Source organism: Pezoporus wallicus, unplaced genomic scaffold (assembly GCF_028554395.1).
Source record: "Pezoporus wallicus isolate ANWC-B61680 ecotype Strahan unplaced genomic scaffold, APGP_CSIRO_Pwel_v1 contig_10120, whole genome shotgun sequence".
Classification (NCBI taxonomy): domain Eukaryota; kingdom Metazoa; phylum Chordata; class Aves; order Psittaciformes; family Psittacidae; genus Pezoporus; species Pezoporus wallicus.
Genome location: NW_026638516.1, coordinates 223,100 through 239,864, shown reverse-complemented (window position 1 = coordinate 239,864; position 16,765 = coordinate 223,100). Strand labels below are relative to the sequence as shown.

The 16,765-nt window shown below is 50.9% G+C and overlaps 1 protein-coding gene across 36 annotated transcripts in view; it reads right to left on the bottom strand.

Annotated features, from left to right (window-relative positions):
- SCRIB (scribble planar cell polarity protein) overlaps positions 1 to 16,765 on the bottom strand; it is a 104,503-nt gene that overhangs the window by 62,794 nt on the left and 24,944 nt on the right. For 34 of the 36 annotated variants that reach the window (XM_057411159.1, XM_057411122.1, XM_057411130.1 and 31 more), the window contains 5 exons: positions 16,323 to 16,447; positions 15,020 to 15,145; positions 13,727 to 13,954; positions 12,604 to 12,921; positions 10,659 to 10,721 (listed from right to left, as the gene is read on the bottom strand). In XM_057411159.1, the coding sequence (XP_057267142.1) occupies positions 10,659 to 10,721; positions 12,604 to 12,921; positions 13,727 to 13,954; positions 15,020 to 15,145; positions 16,323 to 16,447 (860 nt within the window). The remainder of the gene's footprint in view (positions 1 to 10,658; positions 10,722 to 12,603; positions 12,922 to 13,726; positions 13,955 to 15,019; positions 15,146 to 16,322; positions 16,448 to 16,765) is intronic. The other 2 variants (XM_057411128.1, XM_057411158.1) reach the window with 1 other exon arrangement.

Here is a 16,765-nt window from a genome sequence, read left to right as displayed (position 1 = left end):
TTCCAACACGGGAGAGGAAGGAATTTCATCTTTTCATGCCATTAATAACCTTCCATGAAACGATTATTCCATGTCTGTAACAACAAAGGAATTCTGGATACCCGGGGGAACCTCAGCAGCAGGTTAAAAAAATGCTTTTTAACATAAAGCGCAATAAATTTAATCATTCATTTTCTCTAAATACCATGGAACTGAAATGTATAAAAGGGATTGGAGAGGTCAGAGAGCTTCATAGATAGCAGCTCCACTGAGCCCAGTACAACAGTCCAGAAATCCCAAACTACAGGTTGCAAGGAGCTGGGAAACACCAGTGAAAGGGTCCCCAAGTCCTGCTCAGGTCTGTGCTTCCTCATCCCTGCAGGAATCCCCTCACAGTCCCCACTGGAGATGTCTTCATACAGACACCACGTTCCCCTTTCCTGGACCACTTTAACAAAAGAAGGTTCTTACCCAGCTCAGAGCCCCGAGCCCCAGGAGCCGTGGGGCCAGGGCTGACTCACCAGGAAAGATGAGAAGAGCTAAATCTGTCCTGCTTCCGTCAGCAGCAGCTTCTGAGGACAAGGGATGGGCTGGAAATGGCACTGACGGGATGGAAGGTGGGACATCACTGCGGGAGCGGTGGGCAGCTAAAACTAACTGCGGAAGAAGATCCTGCCCTGGCAGAGGAGCTGCGGCAGGTCAGGAGCAGGACACCTGCCTCTGATGTGATCTCTTCTTCTGTTCAGATGGGGTTTAGCACACAAGGGAATGGCCACTGACAAGGCAGAGGTGGCAGGGATCAGGTCAGTGAAGCACTTACTCACTGAACTCCTCGGCACCCAGTTTAGTGTTCATCACAGAGTGGCAAGTAAGAGCAGCTTGATGGTATCAGTGACTAACAGCACACTGAGAGCAGGTGGGCCAAGCAACCTCAACGCTACCTGCTCTGATGTCCTCCTGCAGATCCCATTCCCCAAGGAGAGTCCAACATTTCACTCACTGAGGATGAAGGAAGGATGCATTTTTTGAACATCAAGTATGAAGACTTTTGAACCATAAATGAAAAATAGGTTCATACAGATACAATTAATCTTGATGTGAATATATACAGATATGAACATGCAGCTAACATCAGAGAAGAGAAGATTCCGGGGAGACCTCAGAGCAGCTCCAGTGCCTAAAGGGACTACAAGAGGGAACAAACAAGAGGAATTAGAGATGTGGGCACGTCTACGGGGGTATGATATAATAGGCATCACAGAAACGTAGTGGGATGGCTCCTACGACTGGAGTGTTGGAATGGAAGGTTACAGGCTCTTTAGGAAGGACAGGCCTGGCAGGCGGGGAGGGGGAGTTGCCCTTTATGTTAGGGATAGGCTGGAGAGTATGGAACTCTGTCTGGGGACAGGTGAGCAGTCCACAGAGAGTTGGTGGGTGAGGGTTAAAGGGAATATAGCTATGGGAGACATTACTGTGGGGATCTGTTACAGACCGCCTGATCAAGGAGAACCTGCGGATGAAGCACTCTATAGGCAGATAGGAAAAGCCTCACGCTCGCAGACCCTTGTTCTCATGGGTGACTTCAACCACCCTGACATCTGTTGGAAGGACAGTACGGCCCGGTACAAGCAATCCAGGAAGTTCCTCGATTGTGTAGAAGACAACTTCCTTCTGCAAGTAATAGAGGAGCCGACAAGGAGAGGAACCATGCTTGACCTCGTGCTCACCAACAGGGAAGGGCTCGTTGGAAATGTGACGCTCCAGGGCAGCCTTGGATGCACCGATCATGAGATGCTCAAATTTGAGATCCTCAGGACAGTGAGAAGAGCGTGCAGCAAGCTCACTGCCCTGGGCTTCAAAAGAGCAGACTTTGGCCTCTTCAGGAACCTGCTTCGGAAGGTTCCATGGGATACAGCCCTAGAGGGCAGAGGGGCCCAAGACTCTTGGTCGATATTCAAGGATCACCTGCTGCAAGCTCAGGAGTGTTGCATCCCAACCAGAAGGAAGTGCAGCAGGAGGGCCAGGAGACCTCCTTGGATGGATAAGGAGCTCCTGAGGAAAATTCGATTGAAAAAAGAGGCTTATAATAGGTGGAAGCAAGGACAGGCGGCATGGGAAGAGTACAGGGATGTTGTCCGAGAAGCTAGGGACCAGGTTAGGAAAGCTAAGGCTCAGTTAGAATTAAACTTAGCTAGAGGTATTAAAGATAACAGGAAGGGATTCTACAGGTACATAGCAAATAAAAAACAGACTAGGGAGAATGTAGGCCCCCTCAGAAAGCTCTCAGGAGAACTGGCTACACAGGATTTGGAGAAGGCTGAGGTTCTGAATGACTTCTTTGCTTCAGTCTTCACTGCCAAAGGCTCTGACTGCACCACTCAAGTCTTGGAAGGCAGATGCAGGGACTGTGAGAATGAAGACCTTGCGCCCACTGTAGGAGAGGAACTGGTCCGAGACCATCTTAAAAATCTGAACGTGCACAAGTCCATGGGTCCTGATGAGATCCACCCGCGGGTCCTGAAGGAGCTGGCAAATGAAGTTGCAAAGCTGCTGGCCATCGTATTTGAAAAATCGTGGCAGTCAGGAGAAGTTCCCATGACTGGAAAGAGGAAAATATAACCCCCATTTTCAAGAAGGGGAAAATGGATGACCCGGGGAATTACAAACCAGTCAGTCTCACCTCTGTGCCTGGCAAAATCTTGGAGCAGATTCTCCTGGCAGGCATGCTAAGGCACATGAAAATCAACAAGGTGCTTGGTGACAGCCAGCATGGCTTCACTAAGGGGAAATCCTGCCTGACCAATTTGGTGGCCTTCTCTGATGGGGCTACAGAACTGATGGACAGGGGTAGAGCAGTTGATGTCATCTACCTGGACTTGTGTAAAGCGTTCGACACTGTCCCACACGACATCCTTGTCTCTGAATTGGAGAGACATCAATTTGATGGATGGACCACTCAGTGGATAAAGAACTGGCTGGATGGCCGCACGCAAAGTGTTGTGGTCAATGGCTCAGTGTCCGGCTGGAGACCAGTAATGAGTGGTGTCCCTCAGGGATCGGTGTTGGGACCGGTCTTGTTCAACATCTTTGTTGCTGACATGGACAGTGGGATTGAGTGCGCCCTCAGCAAGTTTGCCGATGACACCAAGCTGTGTGGTTTGGTTGATACCCTGGAGGGAAGGAATGCCATTCAGAGGGACCCTGACACGCTTGTGAGGTGGGCTGATGCCAACCTCATAAGGTTTAACCATGACAAGTGCAAAGTCCTACACCTGGGTAGGAGCAATCCCAGGCACAGCTACAGGTTGGGCAAAGAACAGAATCAGAGCAGCCCTGCAGAGAAGGACTTGGGGGTGTTGGTTGATGAGAAAATGAACATGAGCCCGCTTCAGTGTGTGCTTGCAGCCCAGAAACCAACCGTATCCTGGGCTGCATCAGAAGGAGCGTGACCAGCAGGTCCAAGGAGGTGATCCTGCCCCTCTGCTCTGCTCTCGTGAGACCTCACTTGGAGTATTGTGTGTGGTTCTGGTGTCCTCAACATAAAAAGGACATGGAACTGTTGGAAGAAGTCAAGAGGAGGCCACGAGGATGATCAGGGGACTGGAGCACCTCCCGTATGAAGACAGGCTGAGGAAGTTGGAGCTGTTCAGCCTGGAGAAGAGAAGGCTGCGTGGAGACCTCAGAGCAGCTTCCAGTATCTGAAGGGGGCCTATAGGGATGCTGGGGACAGACTCTTCATTATAGACTGTAGTGACAGGACAAGGGGTAACGGGTTAAAACTTAAACAGGGGAAGTTTAGGTTGGATATAAGGAGGAATTTCTTTCCTGTTAGGGTGATGAGGCACTGGAATAGGTTGCCCAGGGAGGTTGTGAATGCTCCATCTCTGGCAGTGTTCAAGGCCAGGTTGGACGAGACCTTGGGTGATATGATTTAGCGCAAGGTGTCCCTGCCCACGGCAGGGGGGTTGGAACTAGATGATCTTAAGGTCCTTTCCAACCCTAACGATCCTATGATTCTAAGAAACCCGGAGAGGGGCTTGGGACAAGGGCCTGTAGGGACAGGCCAAGGGGAATGGCTTGAACCTGCCAGAAGAGAGACTGAGATGAGCTCTTAGGCAGAAGTTTTTCCCTGTGAGGGTGCTGAGGTGCTGGCACAGGGTGCCCAGAGAAGCTGTGGCTGCCCCATCCCTGGCAGTGCTCAAGGCCAGGTTGGACACAGGGGCTTGGAGCACCCTGCTCTAGTGGAATGGGTCCCTGCCCGTGGCAGGGGTTGGTACTGGATGAGCTTTAAGGTCCCTTTCAACCCAAGCAAACCTGTGATTCTATGATGATCTACCTATGAATCCTGTATCATGGTATATACAAATATTTATATCTACAAATGTGTGTGCCTATAGAGATATGATTTATTCTTGATATAAGGAAAAAGCGTTTACACTGAGAACAATTGCTCACTGGAACTAAGTCCCCAGTGACGTGGTGGAGTCCCCGTCATTGGGGGTTCAAGATGGCATTGGTTTGGGCACTAGATCATCTCACTTAGGTTCTCTCTGACACAAAAGGCTGGATCTTGCAAGGTCCCTTCCAACCTGAGCTGTTTTATGATTCTGTGAGTAGTTCTTTCATCAATGAATTCCAGAAAGAGGGACTGAAGAAGCTAGTCTTTCTTCTCATCATGACGGGCACCCAGGTTTGCCATAGGCATGGTAACGCCAACAGCGAAAGAAGGGATCCTGAAAGCAACTGGGTTGGCTACACTATGGAATGTAACAGGACGGAGTCCCTCTGGAAATGAAAATATTCAACTTGCTAAAGAGAAACGAGTCCTGGATGTAGCTACCAAGCCTTGAACCATTCCCAGAACTGGAAACAGGACAAAAGCCTGCACATGGAAGTCATAGAATCATAGAACAGCTGGGTTGGAAAGGACCTTAAGATCATCTAGTTCCAACCCCCCTGCCATGGGCAGGGACACCTCACACTAAACAATGTCACCCAAGGCTCTGTCCAACCTGGCCTTGAACACTGCCAGAGATGGAGCATTCACAACTTCCTTGGGCAACCCATTCCAGTGCCTCATCACCCTTACAGTACAGAACTTCTTCCTTATATCCAATCTAAACTTCCCCTATTTAAATTTTAATCCGTTACTGCTTGTCCTACCACTACAGTCCCTAATGAAGAGTCATGGTTTAGAGCCAGGTATCCCTGCTCATGGCAGGGGGGGTGAAACCAGGTGATCTTAAGGTCCTTTCCAACCCTGAGGGACACCACTCATTACTGGTCTCCAGCTGGACACTGAGCCATTGACCACAACACTTTGCGTGCGGCCATCCAGCCAGTTCTTTATCCAGCGAGCGGTCCATCCATCAAATTGATGTCTCTCCAATTCAGAGACAAGGATGTCGTGTGGGACAGTGTCGAACACTTTACACAAGTCCAGGTAGATGACATCAACTGCTCTACCCCTGTCCATCAGTTCTGTAGCCCCATCATAGAAGGCCACAATTGGTCAGGCAGGATTTCCCCTCAGTAAGCCATGCTGGGTGTCACCAAGCACCTTGTTGTTTTTCATGTGCCTTAGCAGTCCTGTGGATTCAGCTGGAATGGGCAACACTGAAACACGCTGTGTTACTTCCTCTCTTCAGCAATGAAGAATTCTTACTCCTGTTCTCACTGATTCTTTCTGTGGGGTAAAAGCACTGATACAGTCTCATTTGCTTTGCATCATTCCGACCACAAAATAGTTCTGAACTAGCAAGATGAAGGCTCGAAGGACTCCGATTTATGTCCATGAAAATGCACCAAGGACAAAAAAGGGTCAGACAGCAGGAGAGTTTTCAAGATAAAATATAATGAAACCAATGAATTAACAAAGCCAAGTTCAGCCTGAAAGCAAGTGGGGTAGAAACTTGGAGAAGTCTTTGGGTTCTCCAGTAGGAGGAGGCTGAGCATCTGCATACACGACAGTAAAAGGAGAAACAATCTATGCTCAGCAGTTTGACTGACTCATGAGATCCTGAGGCTGCTGCTAATGGTGGAAGGAGGCTTCACTTTGGGATTTATCCAAATAATCCCTGTTGTCTTCACTGTACATTCAGCCCATTGCTCCCGAATTAGCACATCTTCCAGAAATGGGAACCGTCCCATCCCAGCATTGCCTTGTTTCAGGCCCAGCTCCAAGATGGGGATTGTCATCCAGTACAAGGTCTTCAAACCATTCTAGGAGTTTATCTATCTCCTCTATGGACACAGCCAGAAAATACTGGTCAGCTTGCAAACTGGGACCAACTAAGCTTGCAAACTGGGTTCAAAACCGGGCAGTTGGAACGAGATGATCTTCAAGCTCCCTTCCAACTTAAACCATTCTATGACCAGTTTTTCAAGGCAGACAAAGCTCAAGCCCCATTAATTTCTGCAGGGGTTATTTTAATGTCTATTTATTTTGCTGCTTAGGACAAGGATTCTACAAGACCCATACCTGTTACATGCTTTGCCTGTTGCTATTTCGAAAGCAAACATCAGAGTCATGGTGGAGGTTTGTGTTTAAACACAGCATCTTCTCTCTCTGTTTAGAACACTCCTCTATTGTTTTCTGCTCTATTTGAGAGAGCAAAGCAGGGGAAAAGGAAACTCTGCAGACAGCTCTTTATTTGTATGAGAAACCATTCCACAGTTTGCCACTTTGTCCTTAAAGCTCCAGATGAGATAAAACTTGAAGCTGCCCCAGAGTGATAGATGCTGATGAATAAACAGCAACCATACAAGTAGCTCTCTCATGTTGCAGGTGAATCGTATTCAAATTGTGCCTTAACAGCCATGAATGTGAAGTTGGACATCTGCAAGAAGAGATTACAATCCCCACCTCCAAAGTTGGAGGATCACAACATCAGAAAGAATAATACTAGGGCCCTTCAAGCCAGTAGGAAAAGGGCACAAACCCATTCCTACAGCCATAAGTTAAAAGCCAGACAAATTCAAACAGAAAATAAGGCTGAGTTTTCCTTGCTCAATGGGAATTTCATTCATTTAAGAAAGTAAATGAGAGCAAGGAGAGTGTTTTACCCTTCCTTGACCTTGCAAGGACTCTGCTCTGCTAGGAGGTATATTTCAGTTAAGCCAGCTGAGCAGATACAGGCGACGTGAGCTTGAGAGAGGTTTATTGACCTTTCCAGGGCTTAAAACCTACAGGTCACTTCCTAAGACTTCTGACCCTGACAATGTCCTGAAGAGCTCGTGCTCTCACCCAGTACACAACACAACCACATTGCTCCAGCATCACTGCTATGACAGGACTGCTCATGATGGCAGGGCAGCCCCAACCTTCCAAAGCTGAGCCCCTTGCAAGGAGGAGAAGGGACTTGGAACATCTATGGCCAGCCTGGCTTTCTCCTAGGCAGGAAAAGCAGCAGCATGTCCATTCTGGACAGCCTTGTGCTCCTGGGAGAAAGAATCACAGGACAAGAAAATCCTACAAAGCTCCTTGGTGAGCACAAGCTTTGCCAGGGCAGAGCCCTTCAAGACTCCTGTTTTCAGCTGCTCTGCAGGTTAACCTGGGCAAACACATGAGCCATTGCTGCAGACAAAGGAGCATTCATCCCTCAAACAGAACTCGGGATGCTCTTTCCATTCTCATCTTCCAGCCGCAGAGCAGCTCGTTCTGGACTATTTCTTCAAAACTTGTCTGAAAACAGGAGACTTGAGGTGCAGCCTCGTGCCTTCAGAGAGCAGCTTCTCCCCTCCTCCAACAGCCTCCCTACAGCCTAGACACAGCCTTTTCTGCAGCACAGATGGAGACTGACGAACCCCTGGGGCCAGTCAGCAGTGGACTCCAGGTACCTTCTATGAGATATCTGCAGCATGTAAAGCATCGTGTGCTTTAACAAAATCATTTCTTCCACTGTGGTCGAGCCTCACTGGCACCAGCAGCTACCAGAGCTCTGGAAGCACCAGCTGCATCCACAGCACCAGGCTCCCTATACCCTGATGCTGAGGTGCTGACACAAGTTGGGCAGATGTCTCCAGCTCTACTCTGGTAACATTCATAGTCTTTGGCTCAGGATGATGGTTTAGGCTTAGAGAACACACCACCAGTAGTTCCTTCTCTCTAAGAGCTGTATAAAATTACATAGAATCATAGAATAGTTAGGGTTGGAAAGGACCTTAAGATCATCTAGTTCCAGCCCCCCTGCCATGGGCAGGGACACCTCACGCTAAATCATATCACCCAAGGCCTTGTCCAACCTGGTCTTGAACACTGCCAGAGATGGAGCGTTCACAACCTCCCTGGGCAACCCATTCCAGTGCCTCACCACCCTAACAGGAAAGAATTTCCTGTTAACACAAGGAATGTGACAGCAGCATCATGAACCTAAACTGCTGCTCAAGGGATACCAGGGTCTCCACTCTGCATTGGTCTTGCTCAGTTTCATGAGCCTGTTGATTTCTTCTCAAGGCCATGAACTCATCTCCAGAAGCAGCAGGGAGATGCTGTTTCTGGGATCAGTCACTTCCCAAGCTAATTCTCTACTCAGATGCCGAATAGTCTTTAAGGCCCTGAATATTTCAACTGTTGTCCTCCATCCATTCACTGACAGGGACGTGCCTTTCACAACCAACATGCCAAGGAAGACAACAAGGGAACCTCTCTGCCTGTGACTGAGGTGTCCCAACCGCACAGTGCACCCTTGGCCCGAGTCCCACAGTTTGCTTTCACTGATAGCTCTGGAGAATTTATCTTCCACATGAGCAGTAGTCCTGGAAGATCCCACCATGATCCCACTAAAATCAGAGAATCCCAGACTGGTTTGGGTTGGGAGGGATCTTAAAACTCATCCAGCTCTTACCCCTGCCACGGGCAGGGACCCCTTCCACTAGAGCAGGGTGCTCCAAGCCCCCGTGTCCAACCTGGCCCTGAGCACTGCCAGGGATGGGGCAGCCACAGCTTCTCTGGGCACCCTGTGCCAGCGCCTCAGCACCCTCACAGGGAAGAGCTTCTGCCTAAGAGCTCAGCTCAGTCTCCCCTCGGGCAGGTTAAAGCCATTCCCCTTGGCCTGTCCCTACAGGCCCTTGTCCCAAGGCCCTCTCCAGGTTCCCTGCAGCCCCTTCAGGCACCGGAGCTGCTCTCAGCTCTCCCCTTCAGGAGCCTTCTCTTCTCCAGACTGACCCAGCCCAGCTCTCCCAGCCTGGCTCCAGAGCAGAGCTGCTCCAGCCCCTGCAGCAGCTCCATGGCCTCCTCTGGCCTCACTCCAGCAGCTCCACGTTCCTCTTCTGCTTTGCTGATAAATTGTCCCTGACTGGACCCATGCACTGAGCTGAGCTCTGGGGTGACTTCAGCCACCACCTCCCATGTAGGGGGTCTCTGCCATGCCTGTCCCTGGGAGCTGCTCCTTACAGTGAGGGAACAGACCTGCACAAAGGAGACTGCACTGGAGGGACCGCAGAGCAACCATGGGGCCTCTCACAGCCACCCAGAAAAGTTCCAGCACTTCCATCAGATGCAGTCAGCGCACAGGTAGGAGCAAGGCAGGGCCAGGGAGGCTGTTTCCTGGTACAAGACTGAGGTTTGCTGGACCCAGCGCCTCGAGAAGCAAGAAAACTGCAACTGGAACATGACATCTGACAGCTGGGAAGAAGGACCAAGAGTGTTGATTTTTCCAGATGTGGGATCAGGAAGCACCTGCCTACACTCAGTGTTACCTCTGAGTGACAGGACAGCAACACACAAGAGAAACACTACAAGTATTAATATGTTTTCAAGTGATCGAGAGCCAAGATGGACAAATCCTCAGGACACACTGACACTGGAGCACATTTCAGCCAGCCCGTGTTCACCTGGAGGAGAGGGGATTTCTCATCTCCCTCCTGGAAAGCCTTGCTCCAAAACTGAAAGTCTCCATCTTACACCTAAGGGAGTAGCCAAGAGCCAGGTTCACAGACAACCAGCCAGCACTCAAGTAAGATATGGGTCTGGTGCCACCAGAGCTCCTTGGAATGCTGCCTGCAGAAAGCCTGGCCCAAACGACCAGGCAAACCCACTTGGAAACAACCTCAGGGAGTTGATCACAGTCAGGATGAACTGAGACATAGAACCTGATGCTGGCACAGATCACCATGTGCCAGGAGCTTTATGGACCTTCAGTGCCACCTGCCCCTTTCTGACATCCCAAAGTGCTGCATGTGAGGACTGGAGGGGATTCAACAGGGAACTCCACATGAGGTGCACATATCCTTAGCTCCAGCCAATGGCAGTGTCCTGAGTCAGATCCTCCTCCCTCTCCCAAAAGAACACACAGAGCACTTGGCAGACTCCTGAGGCCTCTCAGCTTCAGGGTTACCCACCACTCCCAGAAGTATGTTTATTCTCTTCCACCTTTCTCTCCTCAGTGCACAGCAAGTAGGGACTGAACCTTCCACCTTGGCCCCTTTGGGTTTGTTTTTACATGTCTTCCCTCTCACTCCTGATCTGCAGCAGCCATTCTCACCTCAGGTATGGAAAAGTAGGGAAAGGAGGTGAAAGCAGGGGAGGAAACAATCATTGTGTGTTTGTGATCAGCCAGGTCCAGAAGCCACTTGACCCAGAGAGATCAGAGTCCCCCTACAACAACGGGTGAGCCTGGGAAGCAAATCAAGCAGACGGGGTGATTTCTGGCAGAGAGAACAGTGGGAGTGGTACAGACCTCTTCCTCCTCAATGCGAGCAGGTTCAATCAGCAGATTATTGGCTTGATCAAACGACACCCCCTGTTAGGATAGGAACCAGCAAAGAGGCATGCGGATTAGTGGAGCATAAACCAAACCCTCCACCATGACCACCACCACCCAACAGACACACCACGCAGCACCAGAGCACCCCACTCACACCGCTCCTGTCCCAGCAAGTGTCAGTGGGGGCTGCCGGGCTCACAGGGTGCCACCCTCTGAGGCTGTGGCCACCACCTCACAAGCTGATCTTAACCCATGAGGACCAAGTCATTCAGTGAAAGAGGAAGGATTAACCATGGGAGAAAGCACAGAGGGCCCTCTGGTGCCATCCAGCTGCTGCACAGGAATGAAGCAATCCCAAATGAAACTGCGCGGTCCCTCCTGCAAAGGCAAGAGCCTCGCTGGTGGAACAGTGCATCCTGCCAGTGCCCCCAAACGCACAAACCTTGGAACTTCTCTGGAAAAGCCATTGTCTTTGCAAAACACCCTCTGGTTTAAGGATTCAGCCTCCTGCGCACCCTGTCCTACTTCCTCCTTCCATGCACGCAGCACCTCTTCAAACTCCATTGCACAGGGACACTGCTCCCCACATTCCCACTCCCGGAGGATGGCTCAAGAGGCAGGCTAATAAATCCTTTATGGAGCAGGCAGCGACCCAGCCCCACGAGGAGAACTGTGCTTTCCAGGCAGAAGGCTTGGCTGATAACAAAGAACTCGGTGCAGGCTTTGCCAGCGGGTCAGTCAGCGCATCCGCAGCTTGGAGGCCCTGACTGGAAGAAGCTTTTTGGGTGAGGGCATTTCAAAGCATGGCAGGTCTGGAATGGAGGGGCTTGGGATGGCCTCACACAGTCTTACAAGCAGCAGCAACTCCTTTTTTTCTGAAGAACTTCACAGCCAGTAAGGAGACTAAAGCCTCATCCCCAGGGAGCACGGCATGAGCTGTATCAGCTCGGATACAACAGGGCAACTGAGAGAAAGGCTCCAAAGCAAACGTGAGCGCAAGAACCTTCCCCTGAGCAACCTGAACTCCAGCGTGGGGTGGAAAGGACCCCAGAGCCTGCAGCACGCAATAACAGAGTAACAGATTCCACTCCAGACCCTTTCACCAGTTCAGAGACCCACATCTCACCCATGAGATTTGCTGGTGTCAGACTGATGGAGATTCAGCCACATCTAATCCCTGCCTGCCAAACACACCCCCCAGAACCATCACCCCGCCTTCAGTCAGCACTGCTCTAACCTCATGCAGGGTCCCTCAGCAGAATATTCCTGTTCCACTGTGAGGATCCTCCTCAGGTAAGAATCTCTGTGTCCCCTTGACCAAATGTGGTGATTCAGCTGAGTAGAACCAAGGGCTTCCCATCTCATCAGCCCTCAGCATAACCAGAGAGGCCCACAGTGGTCCACGGTAATATCAAAACTCCAGAGCACAAGTTCCCCATAACCCAGCACACCCTTCATCAGGCTGCATCTGGAGCCAGCTCTCCCCTGTCTGCCCTCCCAACCTGCTCCTCTCAGCACAAGTGTAAGCAGCCTCAACATCAGCTTGAGATTAGACCCACCAGGAATAAAGCTCATCCTGCTGCAGATGAGGTACAACAACCAGCAAGTGAGGAGGAGACTGAAAGGAATGAAAGGACCTGTCAGGGATGGGACATAGGAACTGATCTTGCAGCACAGAACACACCACAGATAATTGGAAGGGTGCAAGAATTTGGGTACAGTGCAAGGAGTCAGGCAGGAGCAACATGGCACAGCTCTTGGACAACCACTGAGCCCCCGATCTCTCTGCATGTGTGCCCTGAAGGGCTGGAGCCTCCTGACAATGTTTTCAATGGTACCACATCAACCTGGTTGGTAGTTCAAAATAGAAGGAAGGTCTGGCACCCCTCTGAGCTAGCCCCTCCCCACAAGGCCTTACCTTCACCGGTGGCTGAGCAGATAAAACTCCGTTCTTCCTGTCATCCTCATCCCAGACTTCCCCTGGATCCTTGGGCTCCGTGTTGTTATTGCAGCCTCCCAACTCCTCTTCCTCTTTGGGGACTCCATCAGTGCTCAGCCCCTGGAGCAGTGCCACCACTGCCTCTGGCTTGGGCAATTTAGTGATCTTAAAGTGTTTCTTATAATGGGGTGTGTCCTTGCGGATGAGCCTCTGTTTCTCCACTGGGAATGGTCGCTCTTCATCTTCATCCTCATCCTCACTCCGTATCAGTGTGTCCTCAGCAAAGTGTACAGTGGGCTACAATGGCAAAGTCCCAGAAAGGTTGTGAACCTCAAGCAATGGACATACCTGGCGGCAGAGCGGAACCTGCTGTCCCCCTCACCAACACAGAGAAGCCAGCACTGCTGCTCCTGTCCTGCAGGACACACAGAATGGCATTTCCCCATAGTCTCCTTTTTCCTGTCTCCTTCACCCAGACACATCTTCTGTCAGCTCCAGGGACTGAGGGCACTCAAACCCAAACCCCTGATTTTCCCATATTCCCTGTCTGGCTGCCACACTGTCCCTCCTACTTTCCCATAGACTTAGCTCCCAAAGGCTGCCTGGATCTACCTGCACTTGGTTTTCATAGCCACTATTTGCCTTCAGTAATGCCTAGACCTGTACATCCATGCACCACTTTATCTGAAACTTTCATAGAATCACTGAATCATGGAATCAACCAAGTTGGAAAAGACCTTCAAGATCAAGTCCAACCATTGCCCAGCATTGCCAAGGCCACCACTAACCCATGGCACCGAGGGCCTTGTCTTCCCAGTGTGTGAACACTTGCAGGGATGGTGACTCCAGCACTACCCTGGGCAGCCTGTTCCAATGCCTGAGCACTCTTTGGGGAAGGAATTGTTCCTCAGCTCCATCTAAACCTCCCCAGGTGCAGCTTGAGGCCGGTTCCTCTTGTCCCATCCCTTGTTCCTTGGGAGCAGAGCCCAGCCCCCTTCCTGGCTCCATCCTCCTGTCAGGCAGAGAATGATAAGGTCCCCCTGAGAGGCTTCAAGTCTTTCCATTTTTTACCATGAACCTGCTGGAATTCCTAGGCTCCTACCTCATTGTATTCCACTTCCACATCTTCCTCCTCTTGGTCAGCAGCTTCCTTACGCTCCTCTTCAGCCCTGGGCTTCTTCTCCCTCTCCAGGTCCCTCACATCCTGCCCATTTGGCCAGCTCCTTTCCCTGTCCTCTCCCAACTCCTCTCCCCTGCAGTCAGCAGAGGCGGTGCTGTTGGAAAGGTGGGAATCCTCGCTGCGGTTTGACAGGGCACTCAGCCTCTTCTCCTGGGAAGAGTTGTAAAGGTCAAGATGAAAACCAAAGCAGCAGATGGAGCACTGTCATGTGGCTGGCGCAAGGTGGGGAATGATCCAGCACCAACAGAACCAGCTTCTCCTTCAGGCTGCCCACTGCTTTCCCTGCCAAGCACCTCACCCAGGTCCACCCCTGTCCCACCATCAGTGTAGGCATTTGTTCTCAGTATCGCACCTGAGCAGCAAGATGCCCCCTCCACGCACCCCGTTCCCACCATTCTTTACTGGGATAATCTTTTCCTCTCTGTCCTGGGTTCAGCAGTAGCAGTCATTTTTCTCCTTCTTGGTAGCTGGTGCAGTGCTGTGTTTTGGCTTTCAGCTCGGGAACAGAGCTGATAACAAGGATGTTTTGGTTTGGCCAAGGACTTTGTGAGCCTCATGCTCTGCCAGGGAGGAGGGGAAGCCAGGAGGAAGCAGAGACAGGACACCTGACCCAAACTGACCAAAGAGGTATTCCATACCACAGCACGTCATGCCCAGGATGTAACTGGGAGTTAGCCGGAAGGGCTGGGAGACTGCAGGGTTGAAGGAGGTATCGGTCAGAGCTTGGTCGGGCTGAGGGCGGCAAGTTATCTGTCGGCTGGTGCTGAGGTGTTCTATTCTCTTCCCTTGTTATTTCCTTTATCATTATTATCATTGGTGGTAGCAGTAGTGATTTGTGTTATACCTTAGTTACTAAACTGTTCTTATCTCAACCTGTGGGAGTTGCATTCTTTTTTGATTCTCCTCTCCGTCCCTCCGGGAGTAGGGGGAGGGAAAGAAGGGGGGGAGTGAGTGACTGAGTTACCTGACTGGGTTTAAACCACGACACTCTCCCTGGGCTATGACAGAAGAGGCAGCAATGCTCACAGCTCCCCTCATGCTGCTCTCTGGTTTCATCTCTTGCTCTGTCCCAGTGACCCCAGCTGACACAAGGCAGATTCCCAACCCCTGGGCTCCAGGAAAGCCATGCTCACCTACCCAAGGTAGGTTCTTTCAGCCCAGCTCACGCATGCTCCCAGCCCACTCCATGCTCTCCAGTCAGGGAACAGGCCTCACCTCGGAGCTGGGGGAATTCCTGTTGGCATCGGGCCTGGCAGCACACACCTCGCTGCGCCGCACCTCCATCACCTTCTTCATGACCTTCAGCTCACTGGGGTGAGGGGTTGCTCGGCGCTGCAGGCCCTGCCAAGGGAAGCACCATGGAGGCTCAGAGAGGGCTCAGGGCTGAGCCACGTCAAACCACACCTTAGATGGACAGGACCTGAATGTCACACCGCAGGATCTGATTCGGGCTCTCCACTGCTACAGCCGGGGAGAGGAAAGGCATGGAGGCAGGGAACAGTGCTCGGAGCTTGCTCTTGGGTGTTACAACATTAAGCAGAGGCTCTTCCCTGTGAGGGTGCTGAGGTGCTGGCACAGGGTGCCCAGAGAAGCTGTGGCTGCCCCATCTCTGGCAGTGTTCAAGGCCAGGTTGGACACAGGGGCTTGGAGCAACCTGCTCAAGTGGAAGGTGTCCCTGCCCATGGCAGAGGTTGGAACTGGAGGAGCTTTAAGGTCCTCTCCAATAATGAGTCTATGATTCTCCTGCTCTGGAATTTGTGATGCTGGTTCCATCCCAGCTGAGAGTCCAGAAAAATGGTATTCTAAAATTAATAAACCAATCAAAGCCACTCACAAACCCTCCCAACACCAGCTCAAGGCCAGATGCTGCAAGGACGGATTCAAATGTCATTTATTAGAATCTCTCAACAAGAGAATCTCTCTCTGCAAGAGAGAACTCAACAAGAACTCAACAAGAATCTCTCTCTGCAAGATGAAAAGGAGAAAAAATCCTGCAGGAAACTGAACCCAGGAGAGCTCTTGCTGGAAACTGGAACTTTCACCCTGTCCTTTACATCTGCAATTACTGCAAAAAGATCTGCCTCGGTTTTTGAGGCTGTCCACAGTTTTAACTACTTTAGTGATGGGATATCCCACAGCACGGGCTGGCATCCAGCTCCACACTTGGATCACCTGGCTCAAGTTTGGCTGGGCATCTTTTCCCCATGAGCAGGTCAAGTAAAATCCAGTCCTGACAGTGCTCTGACTCTCAGGATCTCTGGACTACCCAAATGCTCCATGGGTAGGGTCAGAGTCACAGCTCAGCTCCCATGGGACAGCACCAAAGTGGCTCTCAGGGAATTGTCTTTTATACCCGCATAACTCCTCAGGGTACCAAATGCGCTTTGCCCTGCAAAACTACAGCACATCTCTGAAGAGTGAAACACAGACACCACAATGCCTCCACTTCTCAGGCACTTCTTTAGCTTGTGCCTGTGCTTCCACAGGGAGCAAACAAGCCTCCAGAAACTCTTCTTACCCTTCTCTCAGCTCCTGACTCCTCTTCATCATCTCCTTTGGGTTCATCCAGGAACTGAATCACACTGACTCTGTTTAAGTTCGTGTCCGTCCAGCTCTCGTCCACACTATTCTGCAAAAGATTCTCTGGGGAGAAAGATAACACAGTGGGAGCTACCTTCTGAATGAGCAGGGCTGGGAGCTTGGGTGAATGACAGTCCTCAACCCATCCTGTTATATCAACCCGTGCATCAAAGCACAGAGGCCTTGAGGAAAAAGGATGTAGCCTCCAGATCTCGCCACCTCCTGCACATCTCCCACCAGATCTACAGCGGCCTCTACAGAAGGACCCAGATGGTTCAGCTCTAGCGCTCCTTACCCAAGAACTAAGGAAACAGGTAGGATTAAGGCATGAACCAGAAGTATTGACACAAGAATATCATCACAACAGCAAGCAAACCTTAC